The sequence below is a fragment of the Chelonoidis abingdonii genome, chromosome 1 (assembly GCF_003597395.2).
Source record: "Chelonoidis abingdonii isolate Lonesome George chromosome 1, CheloAbing_2.0, whole genome shotgun sequence".
Classification (NCBI taxonomy): Eukaryota; Metazoa; Chordata; order Testudines; family Testudinidae; genus Chelonoidis; species Chelonoidis abingdonii.
The window spans coordinates 219937899-219961486 of NC_133769.1; the positions used below are offsets into that span (position 1 = coordinate 219937899).

The following is a 23588-nucleotide window of genomic DNA, read 5'->3' on the forward strand; positions in this document are numbered from 1 at the left end:
TCTCCGTTTTGGGCTGGGGCAGAAAATGGTAACCTCCTGTTCCTGTGATAGTTTCTATGTTTCACAAGTTCTGGCCTCAGCAGAAGCCTGCTTTGATTCTAACCCTGCCATAGGTTGGCTGCAGTGCAGCTGATGCAAATGTCTCTTCCTGTCTCACTCCTTTCCATCTTTTTCCCTGCTAGCATCACTTAGCTGAAGTGGGAGGAAGGGGGACAAAATGGAAGCTGCTCCTAGTTCCTGCTTGTCTAAGGAAAGTAATTTGGCCAGTGAGTTACATTTTCTCTTTTTCTGTGCATACACTATGGCGAATGTTAAAAAGCTGGCATTTTGTCGCCATTTACCATAAAATGGTATCCAAGGCTCTGGTCCTGCAAAGTGCTTCATATAGGCAGATGTCTGCACCTGCACAGAGGGGCCCAGCCTCACAGAATAGTTTACAGGATCGGGCTGCAAGATACCATTTGTTTCCCCCTATTTAGAATAGGAAATATCTATGGTGTTTCTATTGACAAGCATTGACTGTCAGCACCCACACAACACACTACTGTTATTCTAAAGATACTGTATATTAGATTATTTCATAGTTAAATCCATCCCCTGTAACGAGCATTGCTAGAACAAGAAAATATTTCCTATGCTTGTCTTTTAGTGTGACGGCCATAGTATATTATTATATTTATTTCATATGATGTGTATGCACCTTTGGGAATTAGATACTACCTATCACACAGCCAAATACCTCAGAAGATTAACTGTCTCAAAACATTCAAACTTCCATCTGTGCTTCAATGTTTAAACAGTAAAATAAAACTAGCATGCTGCACTATGTTGTTTTATCTATAATGTCTCAATAAACTTCATATGCTTGCTGAAGCTCAGCAATTGTTTTGGAATAAGCATACCTATCAAGAATATTACATTCTTTTTATTCAAACTTGTACTCCATCAAGTTTGTCAGAACTGCTGCATTTAGGATCCAATTATATGTTCCGCTCTGATACTGAGACATAATGGTTAGCCTACAAAGAGCTATTCAGATAGCTAGCTAGAGAAAGGGCATCTTGCTTGTAAAAAATCTCTGTATAATAACTGTTTCCTTAAAAGGGATACCCTTTTTTATGTAGAGTAGATAAGTAACAGAATTATACATATACATTACGTGAAAACAATACTTTTTTTTATAATTAGTAGTGCAAACTATATATCTTCATATGCAAAAATATGTTTTGAAATGTAACCATTTTAAAAGAAAAGTGGTTTGTTTTTCATTTATTTTTTATTTCAATCTCAAGAAGCAGATTCTGTGGAGTAGCCAAGCTATACACTGCTTTAGTCTTCAGTAGGAGAAGGGAGACAAAAATCTGGCAGGCATCCACTAACCATAGCTCTCAGAGGTTGTCCAGCAATTGAGGATTACTGGGATTTATGGATATTCTGAGCATTTACTGCTTTTTTTCTTGCCACAGTATTCCTGGATGTTTGTTAAAGGATCTCATGTAAAACACATCTCTAGTATCTCTCTATAAAAGAAACTCAATAGCTAGTACATATCTAGTACAAGAGTCTGACTTGCTAGTAGAAGCTCTGCAACCAATCGTGTGGAAGAAGTACATGACACCGGGAATTAGGGGGCATATGGAAGAGGAATTCTCCTGTAACTATTAAACTAGTTCAGTAGAAAGCTGCCAGAGGGAACCAGAGGAATTAGTCTGAAGCAATATAAAAATTGAACAAAATTTTTAAAAGTTCTGTTTTTGATTGACTTGTATAAATCTACGCAGAGGGAATATAAATATGTCTAGTACTTTTTAATTGACAAAATACTAAATGTCTGTGTCAGCTGATTGCCAAAGCTGGTAGTAATGACTCCAGTGTACTTATTTTATTCTAAAGCATTTTGTGTATTATTTATTGTTTTAAATTGAACCCCCTGTATCTGATGTCCAAATGCTGTCCTTGGTCACATGTACACAAATTCTTTTGACAAAAACAATTTTTTGTGTCTCACCAGAGCCAGAAAAAGTTATTTTGTTCATTTGTTAGTTGTGTTTGCTTTTTTTTTTTTTTTTGAGGGAAAGTTTAGCATATCACTGATTAGTAAGCTAGTGCCTTGTCACTCTGCTGAAACTAATTCTACAGAATTTCTCTAATTCATAGATGTAAAGTAACAAAATGCCTGACTATTCACCCTCAGAAAATGACTACCCCAGAGGGATAGTTTACTATGTCCACATAGAAATGAAGCAAAGTTCAAACTGAACACTTGTTTCTGATACAGGGGATCAATCCTGCTCTCATCTGTGTTATTTGGAACTTTGTCATTAATGTCAATGAGACCATAATTGAATCTTTGATACATATTGGTTGGGAATGTTGTGTATTTGGTTGTCATGGTTTTTGTTCCCATGGCAACTGAGTTAAATTATTAGGAGATAGCCTAGCCTGCTTCAGCTGGTTAGGTGAGCTCTGTGTGTGTAAATAAATGGTAGTTTTGTTAGCTGTCTGCTGTCTGGTGGTCTCAAGTGATTTTCTTCTAAACTACCGCTGCTCCCAAGGATATAACAAGTGGTGATGACGGATGCGATTCCAGTGCTGCTCCCCAGTAAACAAGAACGGAAGTAGAAAGCAAGGTAAAGCACAAACAAACAAAAAACTGCTTGTTTGAGCACTGGACTGTGTGAGAGTGAAAACTAAAAATCATGGCTATTTCTGAACCAGGCCACATGGAAACCTTTTGATGAGAAATAAGAGCATTTGGCAATTGTATAACTGGAGCCGTTTTGAGCTTTTTTTGTTATTGCAAATCGACATTACAGAAGCGAAGCAAGGTTACCAATATTTCTTAAATGTTTGTATGGGGCTAAAACCCTACTTCCTGCTATTGCAGCTTACTACACCCTGTTAAGCCTGAGACTCGAATCTTACAGGTGACGTTGTGGAAATCCTGGGTCCATTTTTCCCCAAAACCACTGGTAACTGCTGAAAGATATAGGATTCCACAATAGAGATCAAAAAAGAAGATGAAAACAGTTGGTACCATTTGTAGCAATTTTAAAAAAAGCTAGCAGAACACGTGTGATTTAAAGAGATGTTAACATGATGCCTAAGAAAAAATTGGATCAGCGTTAGTGTGTGCCTGTACACGTGAAGCTAATACGGAGCGACCTACTGACAGAGGCTCAGCTTACATTACACCTGAAGGCTGTTGATATTGCTGTCTCCATGGATACTGGCTACAATGAGGCGCAATACATCGGTTCATCCCTAGGGTGCGCGAAAAGTGTCACAGACCTACCCACAAAAACCTGTGCAGAGTCAAGAATGTTACCCCACCGCTGCGTGGGTAAGCCAGTACCAGGCGATCAAGAATGCTGGTGTAAGGACCTGGGTGTCGACACTGTGGCCAAAAAGGGAACACATTGAGTGTGCCTTGTCACCAACAAAAAGAAATTAGAGGCCTGTGGTCTGAGCCAACAAAAAGAGGGAACTCGCTACCTAGTAGCATGACGCCAGGATGATCAATGTACACCTTCTATCACAGTGGAAGTGCCACTGCATGTTTTTGTCTTTGGCAGTGGGCTCATCATGAATACTGGGTAACGCCCTGTTGTTGGATGTCAAACCTATACGCATGGAACTGGACACCGGTACAGCCCTCTCGCTGGTCTCCGAGGACTGTGTATAAAGAAAAGCTACAGCATCTTCTTGCTTAAGGCAACAAAAACTGTTCTGAAGATGTATACAGGGAGAGCTTTGCCCCATGTTGGGCATATTATGTTAAGGTGGAGCTGCAATGGACAGGCTGCTAAATTGCCACTGCTTCGTGGTGAGAGTAACTACCCAGCCTTAATGGGGTAGGTCTTGGCTTGGGAAGATTCAACCTGAACTGGCAGAACTGCACCGGATGACTAAAGAAGAAACCCAGTCTAACCCCTATACTAGGAAACATGCTTGGCTGTTTTTGGAGAGGATTTGGAAGTATGAAGGGGAATCACTGTGACATTGAACATTAACCTGACAGTGCCACCAAAATATCTGAAAGGCCGAACTGTCCCTATTGCCATCAGGCCAAAAGTTGAAGCAGACCTGGAGCGCACTGGTCACCATGGATTCCTAATACCAGTACCATGAAGCTCATGGGCCACTCCTATCGTCCAATAGTGAAAGAAAGATGGCTCTCTCTGGATCTTTGCGGTGATTTTAAAGTCACTTGTCAACCAGTGTATGTGTGCAGAGCAATACCGCTTCCCGCATCGATGACCCTCTCGCAAGCCTGGCTGGGGGACAAAAGTTCAGTAAGACTGATCTGGATCAAGCATATTTAAGATGCACGTTCGATGAAAAGTCTCCAAGCTGTTGACTATTATGATCATAAGGAGCTTTATCGATACTGTCGCCTACCTTCGGAATAACGTCTGCTCCCAGCCATGGTCCAAAGGGCTATGACCAGATCTTGTGGGCTGCTCATGAGGTTCAGTGCTAATCTGGTATTGATATCCTGGTCGCTGGGAAGGTAATGAAGAGATCACTTAAAGAATTTAGAGGCTACCCTACAAAGACTCGGGAGTATGAGCTACGAGTCGCAAAGACAAGTGTGATTCTCTTCAAGCCCTCTGATGAATATCTGGGAATATCATTGATTCTGCACAGTCTTCATAAGGCCCCTGCAAAAGTTAAAAGCTTTTGTGGAGGCTCCCCCACTGAAATGTAAGCCAGCTGCACTGCGTTGTTCTAGGACTACTGGAAGGCTCATTAATGGAAAGTTCATCTCACAGTTAGCCACACTGCTAAAATCACTTCATGAGCTCCTTGGGCATGAACAAGCCTGGAATGTGACCTGAAGACCTCTGATGTTGCATTTAACAAAGCTAAGGATGCATTTTGCTACAATTCTGAAGTTCTAAACGCACTTGACTCATCCTTACCCCTACATTGGCCTGCGATGCTCCCTTATGGAGTGGGAGCAGTCGTGTCACCACATTATGCCTTCGAGAGAAGAGATTGACTTATTGCTTTTGCTTCACGCACTCTAAGCAAACCAAATCACAACTTACGCCCAAAATCGAACGTGAGGCATTAGGAATTGTTTGAATTCGGAGTTTCATCAGTACCTGTTGGGCGACAATTTACTCTTCTCACAGACCATCGACCCTGACGTCAATTTTGGACCTACACAGGCATTCTCCCCATTAGCTGCTAGTTGTATTGCAATGGGCATTGTTACTTTCAGCACACACATATGAAATCAAATATCGGAAATCCACTCTGCAACGGCAATGCAGATGGCCTCTCAAGGTTGCCTTTGCCGGTCAAACATCAAGGATAAGTACCAAAAGGAAATCTTCTACTTTGACAGGTAGAGATACACCCATCACTGCTATTCAGATAAAGAAGGCAACTCGCGTTGACCTAGTATTGTCCCAAGTTATGGACCTGGTGATGCGTGGAAAATCTCGACAAACCTCTCCGGTCTCACCAACCTCGTTACCTACATGTCCAGGAGGACAGAGTTATCGGTCCAATCTGGTTGTTTGTTGTGGGGGAGACGTGTCATTATTCCACACCACTGAGATCACAGATGTTAGAACAGCTACATTCCGGTCACTGTGGAATAGTGCGCATGAAGGAAATTGCACGAAGCTTATTTTTGGTGGCCTGGATTGGACAGTGCTATTGAAGAGAAGGCAAAAAGCTTGTATGTCATGTCAGGGTGTGAGGAATGCACCCCAGTGGGCGCCCCTACACCATGGGACTGGCCTGAAACCCGTGGCAACGTATTCACATTGACTTCGCTGGCCCCCTTGAAGGAAGCATGTTCTTGGTGGCAGTAGATGCCCATTCTAAATGGCCAGAAGTCTCTATAATGCAGTCCACTACTGCAGAGAGTACTATCCAAAAACTCGGGGACTCTTTAGTCATTTCGGTCTGCCAGAACAACTTGTGAGCGACAATGGACCGCAGTTACGTCTCTCATGGAGTTTCAAAATTGTTATGAAGGCAAATGGGATACACCAATTAACCAGTATCATGTCAGCACCAATATCATCCATCTCCACACACGGATTAGCTGAAAGATTTGTGCAGACAGTGAAACACACGCTTTTGAAAAATCAGTAAAGGCGACGCAACACTGACCATTCAAAAGCACTGTTGATACCCTTCTTAGCTTTCCTTACAGAAACAACCATCATGCTACGACCCAGGCATCCTAGGGCCTTTCTAATGATGAGACGAACAGCTGCGCATCCTCAGGTTATGCTTTGATCTGCTGAATAAACCTTCTGAATCCCCCGACAAATTGTGCAACATCAGCAGCAAATATCAAAGTTCATCAGATGGGCAGCCCAGGGCCAAAGACCAAACCTTTAGCCTGGGACATGCCAGTTTTGCTCAGAATTATACTTCCAGAGCTAAAAATGGGTCCCCCTGCCACGATCATCACTCAAGACAGGACCATCCTTTCCTACACAGTCCGGACTGCAGAGAAAAATCTTACCTGGCGGCAACATGTAGATCAGCTGTTGCCAGGTCATGCCAGTCCTCAGGACACATCTGCAGTTGATTGGTCTGACTTCACCTCTTCTGGTGAGACACCGAATCACAAATCACCTGTTTCTGACATTGTTCTCCTCCATTACTGCCTTGGCGGCTGAGATACCCCTTTGCCCAGCAATGAGCTGATACACCTCACCCAGTTCGTGGCTGCGGACCTTGAGCGCCATGGTACTTCGGGTGCAAAAATACCAGGAGTTTGCTGTAATCCACCTAGAGAACAGAAGGCCTCCTCATCGGCTGGATCTTTTAGCTAGGGCAAACGCCATGGTTATCGGGCAAAAATAATCCCCAGGGTTTAGCCGGGATGGGGTAGTCTACCTCTCCTTCGCTAGTCTAGTGTGTGTTTTATTTAGGGGATGTTCTTCTTGGGTGGTAGGAATATGTTGTGTATTGGTGGTTGTCATGGCTTTTGTGTTCCCATGGCAACTGAGTTAGATTATTAGGGGATAGCCTAGCCTGCTTCAGCCGGTTAGGTGAGCTCTGTGTGTGTAAATAAATGGTAGTTTTGTTAGCTGTCTGCTGTCTGGCCTCAAGTGATTTCTTCCTAAACCGGCTGCCCCCAAGGTTACAACAGGGAAGGTATTACCAACTGCCAACAAGGGAGACAGGTATGAACATAACTACTGAACTGCTCTGTACTAATTCTGCATGTAGGGTAAAAGCATCTGTGTGTGTTTCAGACATTCGATGGGTGGGGTTATGTTAAATCATGCTTTCCTATACCGATGACATATCACACCTTATCACCGTGGAAGATGTGATAAATTGTATCATCATATGGCACAGTGCCGTGTTTTAGTAGGGTGGGGGTAATTTGTTTGGGCCAGCAGGAGGACACCCAACTTCTCAAAAGGAGAGGGGAATTTGACATACCAGGGTAAAATCCATACTAATGAGTAGCTGTGTCACCCATGCCTTCTAACCAGATAGGCAAAGACTATATAGCTATCCACTGGGAGAGAAAGGTTTAAGTAGTTGCCAAGTGTACTTGTGAGAAGCTGAGGGATGACCCCAATGTTTTCAGAGAAAGGAGTTTCAGTATGGTTGGAATCTCAGTACACTCTGGAGATAGCTGACAGTGTTGGTACCATTATGACATACTGGGGTACAATCCAGACCAATGAGTAGCTATGTCACACCTGCGCTCTAACCTGGCCTGCCGTTTACAGTGCTTTGCTACTGTAGCCTCCAGTCTGGGCTGCTCACAAACAGCTGCCAGCATGCATGTGACTCCCAGCTATGTCGCTGGGTGCTGCAGCCGGCCAGCCAAACTATATCAGATTCAAGCAAATTTTCCCAACATGCCTTCAGCAGTCTTACTGAATAAACTTCTGTCAGAATCCAGCAAAGCCTTTCTTTGTCGCTTCAGGTGAATGTGATGGGCAGAGGAAGAGAGAGGGAGTCACTTGGGGTATTTGTCCCTTCTTTTTATAGTTTCAGTTCCCCTCATGAAAAAAACATTTCCAGCTAAGATTCAGGAGACAAAGAGTCTATGTGGAAGAATATCCCCTGCTGTTTTTTTCAACTATTTGAACGTCCTTTGTCTCTTCTTCCTGCTTGATGACTCTGTTTACCGCTTAAATGCAAATTAAGCACAGCACACATTCTTTTCCCTGTTTGCGAACTTCTGCTTTGGGTAGGGGCTGTAATCTGGAACATGTATTAACAGCATCATACAGAGAAATTTTATAACTCCACATTTTGTGTTGCCACAAGTATTTTATCAGGACAATATTGACTATCAAATTATGAATTTTCAAATGATACCTCACAAGGTATAGTTTGTACAACAATTATTATAGTAGTATGTAGGGTCTGTCACAGGGAGACCCTGTGCCCAGACATACTGGAGTTGAGCTCCTTCTCCTGCCTCAAAATGGACATCAGTGTATGCCTGGGGGAGGGCGAGGGGCTTCTCTGTATCCCATTGGCCAGCCAGGTGAGAGCAAGGGGATTTGAGTTTCTCTTATGTCTCCACTCAGTGTAAAGCCCTCCCAGTCATCTGGGGGACATTTCATCATGATTAGTGCCCTGCCCTTCCTCCCTATAGTTCAGGAAATTTTTACCATTGACCCAAAACTTGTAGGAGTCTAGAGGGTTTTTCAGCTTCCTCAGAGAATTGCAGTGCTTAGGTTAAAAGGATGCAGGAATTTCATGGTTAGGAAGTTACAGTAATGTCTGTCACAACTTTTGGCCAGTGTCTACTGCAGGCAAAAAGCTAAAGGATCATCTCCCAGAGGTAAAAGAAACCATGACATGGGTTAGAGTACTTGTAAGGAGAAGGGGAGACCTAAACTTGTCAGACCAATGTCTGCCTTACTACCTTCTTCCCCCATTGTGGGAGGTGGAGAGAATGAGCACACTCAGAACTGAGCTGAGTCCTAGCGGTTAGACTTACAAGGATCTGTCCCAACTCATTGGTTATATGATGTGCCCTCTGTAACTTCAAACTGGACCTAATTAAATATCTGCAGTGTCAGAGGTAAGGGGCAGATAGTGCTCCACCTCATTATTGAATTAATAAAGTTGTGGCCTCTCTTTGTTTTGCATTCACCTTTGCATCTGATCATTATTAGATATTGCAGCTTTGCGTCGTCTTCTGGGAAGCCACATGCATTGACTGCTTAATTGTCAGATAGGTCAATAAATCTTTTACTAGACATACATTTTCTCTCTCTCTCTTATCTCATTAAGATTCTTAATGTTTCATGAACCCTGCATGGTTATGTGAAAATTTAGGATACTTAAAAACAAACAAAAATCCAGCAACAACAACAACAAAGAAATGTTGGTATGACTTCTGCGCCTCGAATTCTTAGTGTTTTGTTGCAAGATGCAGCTACTGTACTGTAAGTAATCCAAAACAGTCTTTTCTTCATAAGATAGATTTTTAGTCTTTTTTTAAATTAAATCTAATACTTTCTGTGGCCAAACCTCTGTGAGACAGTGGACTATGTCACACTATGCTATTATGTCAAATGATAGTTTTAGTTAGAACCTGTTTTCTCTCTGTTCATAATTAAGATAAAAGAATGTGCAGTAAAAATTCATGTCAGTTGATGTATCTAAGGTACTTTTTAAGAATCCACATTTAATTAAACTATTTTGCCCCCCTCATTCACATTTATAATGAATTTGTGACAACTTTTACAGTAATATTAATAACAGTCATATTTGAAGTAAGATATAATATGTGGTTACTAATGGGGAAACACCCCAGTGAGGGAGGTTTTTTAGAGCCAGGTGAATCATTCTACTTTCTCATTACCAACATCTGAATTATACTAAAAGATCAGTAAGTGCACCAGTACTTTGAGGGCAAAATGAGCACTACACACGCAGGAAATTCTGAATTAAGGTTAAACTTAAAAGAAAGCCAAACATGTTAAGGTATGAAATACATACTTAGGCCTGGACTACACTATGCATTTAAACCGATTTTAGCAGCGGTAAACTGATTTAACGCTGTACCCGTCCACACTACAATGCTCTTTGTACGATATAAAGGGCTCTTTAAATCGGTTTCTGTACTCCTCCCCAATGAGAGGAGTAGCGCTAAAATCGGTATTACCATATCGGATTAGGGTTAGTGTGGCCGGAAATCGATGGTATTGGCCTCCGGGCGGTATCCCACAGTGCACCACTGTGACTGCTCTGGACAGCAATCTGAACTCGGATGCTGTGGCAGGTAAACAGCGAAAAGCCCGCGAATTTAGATTTCATTTACTGTTTGTCCAGCGTGGAGCTCTGATCAGCACAGGTGCAATGCAGTCCAAATCAAAAGAGCTTCAGCATGGACCGTATGGGAGATACTGGATCTGATCGCTGTATGGGAGAAACAAATCTGTTCTATCAGAGCTCCGTTACAGAAGCGAAATGCCAAAGGTTTGGAAAAAAATCTCCAGGCTACAGTGCGGGTGACAGGCGTAACGGGAAAACAGAGATCAAATGGACGCTCATGGAGGGAGTGGTACTAGGAGGACTCCAGCTATCACTCCACAGCATCTCCGAAAAGCATTTGCATTCTTGGGAGCTCCCAGTGCCTGTAGTTCAAACACATTGTCTGGTGTCAGGGAATAGCTCCTCATTTACTCCCCACCACCCACACGTGAAGAAAAGGGAAAGAAAATCATTTCTGACTTCTTGCAATGTCACCCTATTGTTCGAATGCTGCTTGTAGACCGCATGTGCAGCAGTGAAGTGCAGTATTTGCTCATCTCCCCTCCCTGGTGGCAGATGGTGCAGTAGGACTGGTAACTCATCCTATCAACGTGAAGTTACTGCCTATGGTCTATGCTTGATACTGCTGAATACCCCTGGCTGGCCTGAGGGAGGTCGGCGGGGGGGGGCGCCTGGGTAAAATTTGGAATGGTTCCTGTCATTCCCAGTAGATTGGTACAGAAAGCTGGTAACCGTCTCATCATAGCAACTAGGGCTGAGCTTCAATCACCCCCTGCCCTTCCTGTGTAAGAAAGTTCTGTCCTGCTGGACTGTCATAGCAGCGCATGCTGGGTTCTTCCCGCAGTTAATGTCTGCCTGGACTGTCATAGCACGGGAGGCTGCCTCCCTCATTTTATTCACTAAAAACGCAGTGTTTCTTATTCCAGCGTTGTTATTAACTCATGACACACAATGGGGGGACACCGCACGGTAGCCAGGAAGGTTGGGGGAGGAGGGAAGCAATGGGTGGGGTTGTTGCAGGGGACACCCGAGAATGGCATAACAGCCATCATTTTGGGGATCTGACACAGAGCATGTGCCTCTGAACACTGGTTCTAGTAAACTGCCCATATTGAGGCGGACTACTTATTTTAGAAACATAAAGGGAATGATCGGGGAGTCATCCCAGTTTGGCTTTTGGCCCCGCTGATTCAGCCAGGGCAACCATATAGCACAGACAGTAAGAGGGACAGATAACGCATCTCATGCAAGTTACCCAGCACAGATGGTAAAGAAGATTGATAACGCTCTGCTATCATGCAAAACAAATGAAGCTGCTGTGTAACAGCTGGAGTATCGCTCTTGTCGCGGCAATCCAGAACACAAACGTGGATTAGAAAAAAAAAAAAAAAAAAAAGAAAAGTGAACGGCTCCTGGTTGCGTGCTATGGATCGCCAGGGCAATCCAGGGAAAAAGGGCGCGAATGATTGTTCATTGCTTTCCCGAGGAAGGAATACTGACCGCATTTGTCCCAGACCACCGCGTCGACAATGATTTTTGTCCCATCAGACACTGGTCCTCACACCAGAATTCAGACAGGGGCAGGGGAACTGCGGGAATATGGGAAAGCTATGGAATAGCTACCCAAGTGCAAAGCTGCCGGAAATGCACACTACTCTGGACATGGACGCATACTGCCCGAATTATATGTGCTTAGGTGGCTGATGGCATCGACTTTGTACAATCTGTTTTATAAAACCGGTTTATGTAAAATCAGAATAATCCCGTAGTGTAGACGTACCCTTAGTGCACATAACTGTACTTTATGCTTTAATAATGCCATGCAATAAGTACAGTTACAGTTAGTGTTTTTAATCCTAGGTTAAACTGTTTTCTTATGGACCTGCTACATCTTTTTGTTTGTTTTTGCCTTCCAGTATCACTCCAGCCTAACTGCCTAGATTGCAACTGCAGTGATTTTTGCTCCACTTTGACACTGCCTTTTCTGCCTTGGACTACAGCACTGATTTTGCATTCCACATTGCTTCCATCTCCGTGTGCAATGTATAGAGGAATATCTTTGAGCTGAACAATCAGCCAAAAAAATAATAATAATTCATAGGAAAAGTTTCAATGCACAATAGTGTCAGTAGTTTTACAATAAATGAAAAAGGAAGGGGAAGGACCTGTTGTAGTGATAGTTAAGTTCCTTATGAGGGATAAAAGGTCTTCTAACACCTAAGTTTGGAAACAGCCCTTGAGCTTACTTCTTAGTTCTGTAAGGGGGGTGATATAAAAATATTCGTATAAAGATTCAAACTTTTGAACTGAGGTTATTTTATTCAAACTTCTCAGAACATTCTGATATTTCCAAAGATGTTAATTACTTTTCTGGTAGTTTTTTTTTTAATTTATCTTAATGCAGACAGTAAAAATATGAATATTCAGTGATGTAAAATTAAATTACTTCAAAATGGTATGCATTTTAAGATTACAACAATAATGAACATCTTGTGAAAACCTGGGTCAGTTTATATACAATTAGCATCATCCACTGCTTGCTAATTTAGAGCTTAAATCTTTTCAATTATTCTGTTACTTAAGATGCCATTCAGTCTAACTTAACTCTTCAACTGAAGTATTAAATTTCAGTATCTAAAGTTTTAAAATTAATATTTTGACACACGCAGCAAAACTGCAAAGATTCTTTGATGTTAAAGTCAGAGTCTCTTTCTTTAATCCACTTTTCTGACAGGTTCACTTTTCTTTGGAGGCAGACAAAGATGTATCTTTCTATGTTCTGTTGATTTGTTGCCAGCCAAACCAGTGTTCTGGGATAGTAATACATGTTCATAGGGAATAATACAGTTGGTTTTTAGCAGCCTACTGATATTGGAATAGGATTAGAAGGCACCTCCTATGTCATTGAATCCAGTCCCCTGCTATCTCAGACAACCTCATCATATAATTCACTTAATAAATTTATCAAACTCTATCTTAAAACTAGTTTGCTTGTTTTCTCCCATTGCTCCCTTGGCTGGTAGAAGTGCTTCTAATTTCCTCAAGCTGACCAGACATTTTCTTGATTGGTGTCAACTAGCTATGGTAAAAACAATGTATTGAACAGGTCTCAACCTTTTCTATTGCCTTCACTTCATAATAGTCTTGCCTGAAACTTCTCCCAACAGAGAAAAATTTGGGTTTCCCATATGGTAGCATAGAATACCCTCCTTGGATTTTACAGGGGTTTCATTTATTGACATACTGTCAAAATCTGCTAATCTCAGGTACTTTTAAGATAACTATTAACTGGAGTCCTTATCTTTGTTTCTTTATGTTGCATAATAAGTCTCATGTCCTTGGGTTAGGAATCTATAGAATAATCTTTGATGTTTTTCAAGACCTCATCTAAGAAGTTAATTCATATTATAGATATGACTTTTTTTTTTTGCATGATAAATTAGTTGACATGCATCTGACAAAGTGGGTATTCACCCACGAAAGCTCATGCTCCGAAACGTCTGTTAGTCTATAAGGTGCCACCGGATTCTTTGCTGCTTTCACAGATCCAGACTAACACGGCTACCCCTCTGATAGTTGACATGGAACCTTATGATGTTTTTCAAAATATTAACCATTTAACAAATGTATTTTTTCTTCTTACAAAGATAATCCCATGCCAGTGCTACAGTATTTAGCGCAGGAGTCAACTGTTTTATGAACAGAGTATGACCCTCAGGACTTCCTGATGTCAGCTGGCAGAGGTCACAGGGGTACGTGAGGGTTACAGGAATCCCCTGGGTCTAGTATCTACATGTTAGTCCAAAGAATGTCATCTTTAATGAAAACCTGAGTCATGATGGTCATCATAATCATTTTGAGATGTGTATATGGAAAATTTGTGAGGAGTTATGTATGTAAGTACTAAAAATTATGTTCACTAGGTCTGCGAGTTAAAGTAGGTCATCAGAAGGTTATTCACATATTCCTGTCATGCGATGGGAGAGGGGAGGGGAGAGAGATGCTCCCACTCTGGCCATGTGCAAATTGAGTACTTTTTTGTTAATAGTGGATACCCATTTACAATCTGAACAAAATGCTAATCAATAGATTGTGGGGGCTGCAGGAAAAAAACAAAAACATCAGGAATTATTCTGTTTAGAGGGCAGACCGTGAACTTTTGGAACTATTTCTGAGGTGCAGCTATACAGAGGAAGGGAGGATGGAGCGAGGAGTGGCAGGGCTTTGGAGAAATGATGAGGCAGGGTAAGGAGGTTTGGTTTTCTGCAAATAGAAAGTTGGCAAACCTATACTCAGAGGTCTTCCAGGGGGTGCATCAACTCATCTAGATAGTTGCCTCGTTTTATTACAGGCTACATAAAAAGTACTAGCGAAGTCAATACAAACTACAATTTCATAGACAATTACTTGTTTATATTGCTCTGTATATTATACACTGAAATATAAGTATAATATTTGTATTCCAATTTATTTATTTTATAATTACATGGTAAAAATGAGAAAATAAGCAATTTTTCATTAACAGTGTGATGTGACACTTGTATTTTTATGTCTGATTTTGTAAGCTTTTAAGTGAGGTGAAACTTGAGGGTATACAAGACAAATCAGACTCTTGAAAGGATTACAGTAGTCTGGAAAGGTTGAGAGCCTGTTTTTATTAAGTCAACCTTTTTGTTTAAATGATATTTTCAGTGTGAATAATGTGAATGATGTTAGAAGCTGAATATATCTAAGAATATAGCTAACTATGCTCTTCTTTTTGGAAAAAGAAAACAATCATATTAATTATCAGAGGGGTAGCCGTGTTAGTCTGGATCTGTAAACGCAGCAAAGAGTCCTGTGGCACCTTATAGACTAACATACGTATTGGAGCATGAGCTTGAGCATGAGTATTCACCCACGAAAGCTCATGCTCCAATACGTATGTTAGTCTATAAGGTGCCACAGGACTCTTTGCTGCTTTTACATCATATTAATGTCTCCTTTCTTCTTATTAACACACTTGCCTTAACACCCCTGATAAATGTAGATTTGAAATTAGTTTGTTTAAACCTTTCAGGAATAGGCTCAGATTTATATAGTGGACTGCTGCCTCTGATCACTGTTACCAGATTTGCCCATTACTTTGAGATATGCTCATTTATTCGGGTTACTTTTCTGGGGAAGGGGATTCTGTAATTTTATTAATCTACTGCTTGTGTCACTTGTGTTTTCATATGGAGCACTACTTCTTCCTTCTGAAAGTCCCCTCCCAATGGAGCTATCCTGCAGGACCTCAGGGCTGGGTTCCTCCAGCCCTAAAACTGGATGAGCACACACCCACCCACACGTACAGTAACAGAGCAAGTCTGAGCGGACCGAGTCAATCAGCACTGTCAAGCTGACCCCTTATATGTCCCTGGACTCACTGGGCTGGATGAAGCAGCACTTTCAAGCTGACTTTCCTTATATGCCCCTGGGCTCCATGGACTGGGTCAAGCAGCACTTTCAAGCTGTTATCCTTAAGCGTCCCAGATTTAGCACATCCCTATCCCCACCTTCACAACACAATTGTACTGGCAGTAACCTACTTGATGAGCAAACCCCACAGTATTCTAGGCGCTGCAGGGATCTTTAGCTTAGGTAAAAGAAGCATTGCTGCAGAGTAAATGGGGGAAGCTAAAAACACAAAAGAGTAAGGTTCAGCAAGAGAGAGAGAAGCAACCAACTTAACCATAAAAGTTATTTACTAAATCATAGTGATAACTACACAAGGAGGGCTAAACCAACATAACATACATTATTAAAGGTTAATACCTAAGGTAGAAAGGAAAAATGGAGAGAGAAAGAGAGAGAGAGAGAGAGAAGGGGATCTCACCGCTCCCTGAAGCTTGAACTGGTCGGGGTTCCCAGATGATGCTGGTAGTTGTGGGACCTGAGGGCAGGAGGCAGGCAGAGCCCTCAGCATGATCAGTCAGGAGAATATGGAGTCCCAGTGGAACTGATGCATAGTTTGGATCTAAGCATCAGAACACTGACTGGAGGGCGAGTCGGGAGTTTTATAGAGAAATTACAATGGTTGAAGGGAGAACACTAAATTTGTTTATAGGTAAGCTAATGATTCAAGGTTTTTTTAGGCTAGACAATAGGAGCTGATCACTCTTGGCTATAGGTGGTGTTTTCTTCCAGGGAGCTCACAATGCAACTAGGCTGCTTCACGATTTGGATATCAATTAAGGATTCATTACTAGAATTGGTCTGATAATTGCTGAGCTGGGTGTGTGTAGACATAGGTTCATTAGCATCTGGAGTAGAGATTCCCATGATGCAGTGCTTCCCTGCTTTTTCTGGTCCCAGAATTCAGTGTGGTTCTCTGTTCTCCATTCTGTGTGTAAATTGAGATGTCTTGCTGTTCCATCTTTCATGCAGATAAGGCTAGGGGAGTTGTCTCTGCTCTCCATTCTGTATGCTAATGGAGATGTCTTAACTCCTCCTGACAAGGGTGATAAGATTTAGGTGTGTCTCCCAACACCCTTCACTGCTCTCTGCAAGTTTTTATTTTTTTTTTTTCCTCTGATGAGTTTTGGTTTAAGCAGAGGCTGGAGGAAGGCGGGAGTGTCTTTCATGAGTCAGGCTGGATACTGCACCCTGGTTCCCCAAGAACACAGAGGTGTCTGGTATCATCACCTGTTTACTTTCAAGAATAATATCTCTGTTGAACTTGTTTATGTTAATAGTAAAGTTTCTAAACATTACAGATTAACATTCAAATGTTGTAAGAAAGATGAAGCTAATCTTCTGTGAAATTAAGCCAACGTCTGCATAGATATTGAATTAACATGTAAGGGAAAAGGACGCATTTTTAATTGTTTTCCTTCACCTCAGGGGACATATGCTGTACTATGAGTGAAGTGATTTTATTACACTTAACAAGATTAAGAAAAAACAAAAAGGGATTTGATTTATTGGTCAGATTTTACTAGATATTGGAGCAGTGGTTCTCAGCTTATTTACCATTGTGGGCCATATGTGCAGTGCTCTGTGTTATTTGAGCCACACCCACACAATATATATACTACCTGTACATTTACCTGGGCCACAATTGTGTGCTGATTGTGCCACAGGTTGTCAACCACTGTGTTAGAGTATTAAGGAAAAATAGTAACAGTGAAAATCATTTAACATATTGGGGAACTATATGAATGACAAAAACCCATTGGTGTTCTAAAATAAACTATATATAACAGTGTTATTCCTTTGATTTAGTCAAATTTATATTTTCAAACTGAATATTATTTGGAAAAACAAAGTGAAAGTTGTTTGTCATGAGATTCATATTTTCTTTCCTTTATCTCAGCTGTGTTTTTCATAGAAACCTTCATTGCATTCTGGTCTCCAATGGTTTTAGATTTATTGTGTTATGTAAAGAACGGAGATGAAAGATTAGTAGGTAGTATGCATCAGTAATATTTTTGTAGTCAGTCAATAGCATAATAGTGCTTCCATTAATATATTAATATTACATTAATATTCCAAAGGGAATATTGTGTTTATCAGATGCTTCCCTCATTTTGCTACTTTTAAAAGAGCCATTTTAGTAAAAGCCGGATCTTAGAAACATGGGCCACAGGGAAACTGATTTTCTTAATCTGCAGTGCAGACCCATTTTTTTTTGTCCAAGCTGAATAATTAATTGCCACCCTTTTTAATACAACGTGAGCACCGCATTGGTTTAAAGGATGCTGGAAGGAAAAAAACTGTGTGATTTTTTTCTTTACTATTTTTATTTCCATCTTATTCTTGTCTTAATTTCAAGCACTTCTGTGTTGCGGACTAGTGCTATACCATCTAGTACATGGGTGGGCAAACGTTTTGGTCCGAGGGCCACATTTGGGTGGGGAAATTGCATGCAGGGCCATGAATGTAGGGCTGGGGCAGGGGATTGGGATGCAGGAGGGAGTATGGGGTGTGTGTGCGGGGGGTGCGGTGTGCAGAAAGGGGCTCAGGGCAAGGGGTTGGGATGCAGGAGGGGTGCAGGGTGTATGAGGGAGCTCAGGGCAGGGGGTTGGGGTGCAGGGAGTGTGCGGAGTGAGGCAGGGGCTCAGGGTAGGGGCTTTGGGTGCAGGACGGTTGTGGGGTGCAGCAGGGAGCTCAAGGCAGAGGGTCGGGGTGCAGGGAGTGCAGCGGGGGTGCAGGCCAGGGGTTTTGGGTGCAGGAGGGTTGTGGGGTGCAGCAGGGGGCTCAGGACAGGGGGTCGGGGTGCAGGGAGTGTAGCAGGGGCACAGGCCGGGGGCTTTGGGTGTAGGAGGCTTGTGGGGTGCAGCAGGGGTTCAGGACAGGGGGTTGGGTGCAGGAGGGGTGCAGGGTACAGCAGGGGGCTCAGGGCAGAGGGTTGGGGTGCGGGGTGCAGGAGGGGTTTGGGGTATGGGCTCTGGCCTGGTGCCACTTACCTGGAGTGACTCTGAGCTGGCAGAGGTACACAACAGGGTTAAGGTGGGCTCCCTGCTTGCCCTGGTCTTGTGCTGATTCCGGAAGCAGCCAGCACCACTTCCCTGCGGCCCCTGGGGGAGGGAAGGGCAGAGGGCTCTGCGCGCTGCCCTTGCCTGTGGGTACCTCTCCCCAAGCTCCCATTGGCTGTGGTTCCCCTTTTCCAGCCAATGGGAACGTGCGGGACCTTAGTTTGCCCTCTCGATCTAGTAGCTCTTACTTTCTGATGCTATTGAGAATCGCTGTGGATAAATATGAACCTGCCTGTATACATATATATATTCCCCTTATTATTTTTCTATTTTTGTGTGTACTTTTTTATCTGTACTTCCATGTTACAACCTGACTGGAAACAAGCAGAACTAAAGATCTTCTAAGAAAACATGTTCTCATGAGATGTCCAGATTTAAGAGGCTGAGTTAGCATTTGGACATTTGAATGTTTATCTGAACTTAAATTAACTGCCAGCCCCTTTCAGATTTGTATATTCATTATTAAAATATTATATTCAAAGTAAAAAGTTTTATACTGAAACAATTTCACCTCCTGAGAAAACAACCTTCCTTTATGTAGCACACAGGAGAAAGTGTACATCTGAATAAATGAAAACATGAGAAATGTGACATCACTTGTTTTCCAGGGGGAGTGTTGTGGTAAATGTATGCAACTGTTTAGTACAGTCCTTTAATATGTTCATTTATTTCTTTAACTCTCCTCCCTTTCCAGTGTGTGCATATGATTTATGCTTTCTTAACAGTATAAAAGTGCACTATTATGTTGCTACATGTAGCTTATTTTTTTCTCTTTCAAATCAAATTTCTGGTATTTTTTAGGTATCCAAAGATCTACCGGAGAAAGAAAAAGAAATTGAGCATCTGCTAAATAATTTCACCCAGTTTGAACAACAGTTAAGTCAGCTGATATTGTGGGTATCTCCCATCAAGGATCAATTAGAACTTTACAACCAAGTGGGCCAACTAGGAGCTTTTGATATTAAGGTAATGTTTTCTTCTTAAAATTTCTGTATTTTTCACTGATAGAAAGTCAGGTCTACAATGAAACGTGGATTTTTGTCCCTCCTTCCCTTATTCCTAAAAAGCAAAACATTTCTTGTGACCTTGGCAGTGTAAGTTGTGCAATCTGTTTGGTTTGCCATCATTTTCCACTGAGTTATGAAAAAATAAAATTGTAAGAAATACTTTCTACTTAAGAATCCAAAGAAGAAATATGACTCTCATACTGTTAATTGTCAGTGCAGTGATAGGTGAATTAGCTGTGCAGCTCATGTTAACAATAAAGTCTCATGAAACAAGTTGAGAATAGTCCCCTAGAACTTTGGTATTAAAAATTCTATGCATTAAGATGCATTTTATTTATTTAATTATTCTTTAACCAGCAGATGCCAGGTTTAGAACAAATCATTGCAGAGGATAAATGTAAAGCTCTGGCAGCTTTATCTTTAAGAATCTTTATCTTGTTCACCTTAGCCTCTAATGATAGAACAAGAAGCAATGGGCTTAAACTGCAGCAAGGGAGATTTAGGTTGGACATTAGGAAAAACTGTCCTACAGTTAACTGACAATGTTAACTACCCTAACTGTCAGGGTAGTTAAACACTGGAATAAATTGCCTCGGGAGGTTGTCGAATCTCCATCTCTGGAGATATTTAAGAGTAGGTTAGATAAATGTCTATCAGGGATGGTCTAGACAGTATTTGGTCCTGCCATGAGGGCAGGGGACTGGACTCGATGACCTCTTGAGGTCCCTTCCAGACCTGGAGTCTATGAATCTATGAATCTATGAATGTTTTTATCCTATTCTTTCATACCAGAGTAAGGAACTTGAACATTTGTGCTCTGAGAAATCTAAAGTAGTTATAAAACATCATGTATGGTATGGATTGGATTCTGCAAACCATTACTAGATTATGCAGGGGTTAATACCAGTGCTGTACTAATCTCTTCAGTGAAATAACATTCAGCAATAAATATTTTATGTGGTGATAGGGTTGTAAGTTCAAGTCCTGTACTGTGGTTAGATATAACTCAGCATATATAGGGTCATGTTTTGACACTCTTACTTACCGTGAAAAGTATCTAACTCTACAAATAGCCTCACTGAAGTCACATGAAGGCCTACTTATGAAATAAAATGCTATTCAATGCAAGCAATAGTATTGTAATCTGACACCTGATATGTAATCATATGTAAAACAAAATATATGTTTGAATAGGATGCATTAATGATGTCATAAAAATTATAAATTAAGAAATCTATTATGATGATACAGTTTGTTGGGACTGCATCTAAATGGTTTCTGCATATAGGAGAGGGGTTCTCAAACTGGGGATCATGGTCCCTTAGGGGGCTGCGTGGTTACTATGTGCGGGTCACAAGCTGTCCGCCTCCACCCCCAAACCCTGCTTCAACTCCAGCATTTATAATAGCGTTAAATATATATATATATATATATATATATATAAAGAGTTTTTAATTTATAAGGAGGGGTTGCACTCAGGGGCTTGCTGTGTGAAAGGAGTCACCAATAGGAAAGTTTGAGAACGACTGGAGCATTTGGATGTGTATGTGTATGTGTCATAGCTTTCCTACTCAGATCTGAACCTTAGAGTTCAGAAAATGAGATGCTAGCATGAAACCTCCAAGCTTAATTACCAGCTTAGATCTGATAGCGCTGCCACCAGCCAGGAATTCCAGTGCCTGGCTCACTCTGGTCTCCCCAAAACCTTCCCTGGGGGACCCCAAGACTCAGATGCCCTGAGTCTCACAACAAAGGGAAACAACCCCCTCCCCTTGTCTCCTCGTTACTTCCTCCCTGGATGACCCTGGAAGATCACCCTGTTTCAATTCCTCCCACCAATTCCCTGGTGAGCTGCAGACTCAATCTCTTTGAGCCCCAACTAAAAAAAAAATCCAACAAGTTTTAAAAAGAAAGCTTTATATAAAAAGAAAGAAAAAGATATAAAAATGGTCTCTGTATCAAGGTGACAATATACAGGGTTATTGGCTTAAAAGTTATTGTTAACTTATAACTTATAAGTTAAAAGTTGGGTTATTGGCTTATGATCTCTGATTTTCTAGTATGTAATATTTTTGATAATCCACAATTAAACATTTCTTGGAATTATTCATTTTAAACTCTAATGTTTATAAACATTAATGGGTGAAATATCATTCTTCTTCTTTAAGTGGTGATCTCTGAATGGATTCCAAAAGGGTGTGCCTGTGCACCGTGCACCTGGGGCGGGAAGGGTTTCCTAGCAGTGTCCGTTGACCTGCCCATGTGTCCCCCTCATGTTTGCAGCCAAGTCTATAACAGGCCGTGTGGTTAAATGCTGCTCTAGTTCCCTCTTACTGCCTCATGGCTAGAGTTGGAACCCCTATTCCTTTGTGCTCTTAGCTTTACTAAGAGAGTGATTTCATCTCCGTTTCCCTTGTATATAGTTGTAGATAGTTTTTTTGTGTTATATAGATATATGGTGTCATTTTCCCCACTATTTGGGGAAACTCTGACCTCCTGGGACTATGCCCCAGGTTCCTGGCTTCAAGAACTGTGCCTCTTGCCTGCTCTCATTTTCAGTGAGCAATGAACACCAGTGCTGTCTGTACTACTTTGGTGAGGCCCACATTACTTAATTAATTTATATAACTGCAAATGCTCAGTGAAAATTCCCCAAATCCCCTTTTTCCTCTATTTCTTGTTATAATAGGTATGATTACAGTCACTGAATACCACGTACAATATTTTGATTACTACAGGCTGAATACTAGATGCAATAAAGACTAAAGAAGCTATGTGCATGTACACAATTAGCTGTTCACAGCTTACTGTGAAATCTTAGACAATTCATTGTTAAATATGTATCATGGTTGGGAGGGGAAGCCGCTGTTCATTTTGGATAATGGCAAAATACAGACTACTATCTGTAAATATTTGTCTAGATGCATGGAAGAGGAGAGGAATGCATCAGAATTTTTTGACTTTGCTGAAACAATTGAACATTGCAAAGAATTCTGCCAAATGGATAATACTGATATTTAACCAGTTGAAAGTGTTGTGGATTCCTAAACTAAGATTAACAACATGCTGCATAGAAAAATCCTATAGAAATAGTATAATATACTGAGATAAAGTGGTATTATAAAATACACATAGTTCCCATCATAAAAGATGATGGGAAGATACCTGTTTTAACTCTGTCTCCTTAGTTGTGCGTCTGGTTTATGTTGTCCTTAAATTGTTGCCTTTATTGTCAGTGCTAAATGGGATTGTGTGAACAGTGCTGCATACATTTTGTGAAGTACTCCTTTTCCCGGAAACTATGATGGTCAGCCAAAAAATATTACTTAGGTCATAGCACATTATTACATATTTCAATTTGTCCTTACTGTTTTACAGGTAATGTGTTGATGCTATATTTAATCAATATCAGAAGGTTTTGTTATATAAACTTTAAAAATCCACTACAAAAGTTGTTTATTCTGTAGATCAGGAGTGCATAAAGTTAGCAACACTGATAGCTGCATCCAAAACTTCCCAAAGTCCTTAAAGCCACATAATTTGCCTAAATATTTATTACATAAATTCTCACAGCTGTAATATCTATTCCTGCATCTTTGGTAAATGAATAGAAGTTGTTGCATGTTCAGATTTACCAGGTAGGATTGCTAAATGCAACAGTTTATTTCTCTGCAGACCATGTATACTCTTTAGCTCCAATTTTGGAAATCCCATATAGGTGTTTGACTTTGTTTAGACTGAAACTGAGTTGTCTAAAGGCTAATTATAGGCTTATATTTTCTGGACAGCCGAACTCTACTTCAAATTTACACCATTAGTTTTACTGCACACGGTTCCAATTCAGACT

General features: G+C 41.2%; 1 protein-coding gene across 9 annotated transcripts in view; it reads left to right on the top strand.

Moving 5' to 3' along the window:
- Window positions 1-23588, top strand: part of LOC116825693 (dystrophin) — a 1328444-nt gene that overhangs the window by 670544 nt on the left and 634312 nt on the right. For all 9 annotated transcript variants that reach the window (XM_075059803.1, XM_075059815.1, XM_075059808.1 and 6 more), the window contains one exon: window positions 19536-19700. In XM_075059803.1, coding sequence (XP_074915904.1) covers window positions 19536-19700 — 165 coding nt within the window. The remainder of the gene's footprint in view (window positions 1-19535; window positions 19701-23588) is intronic.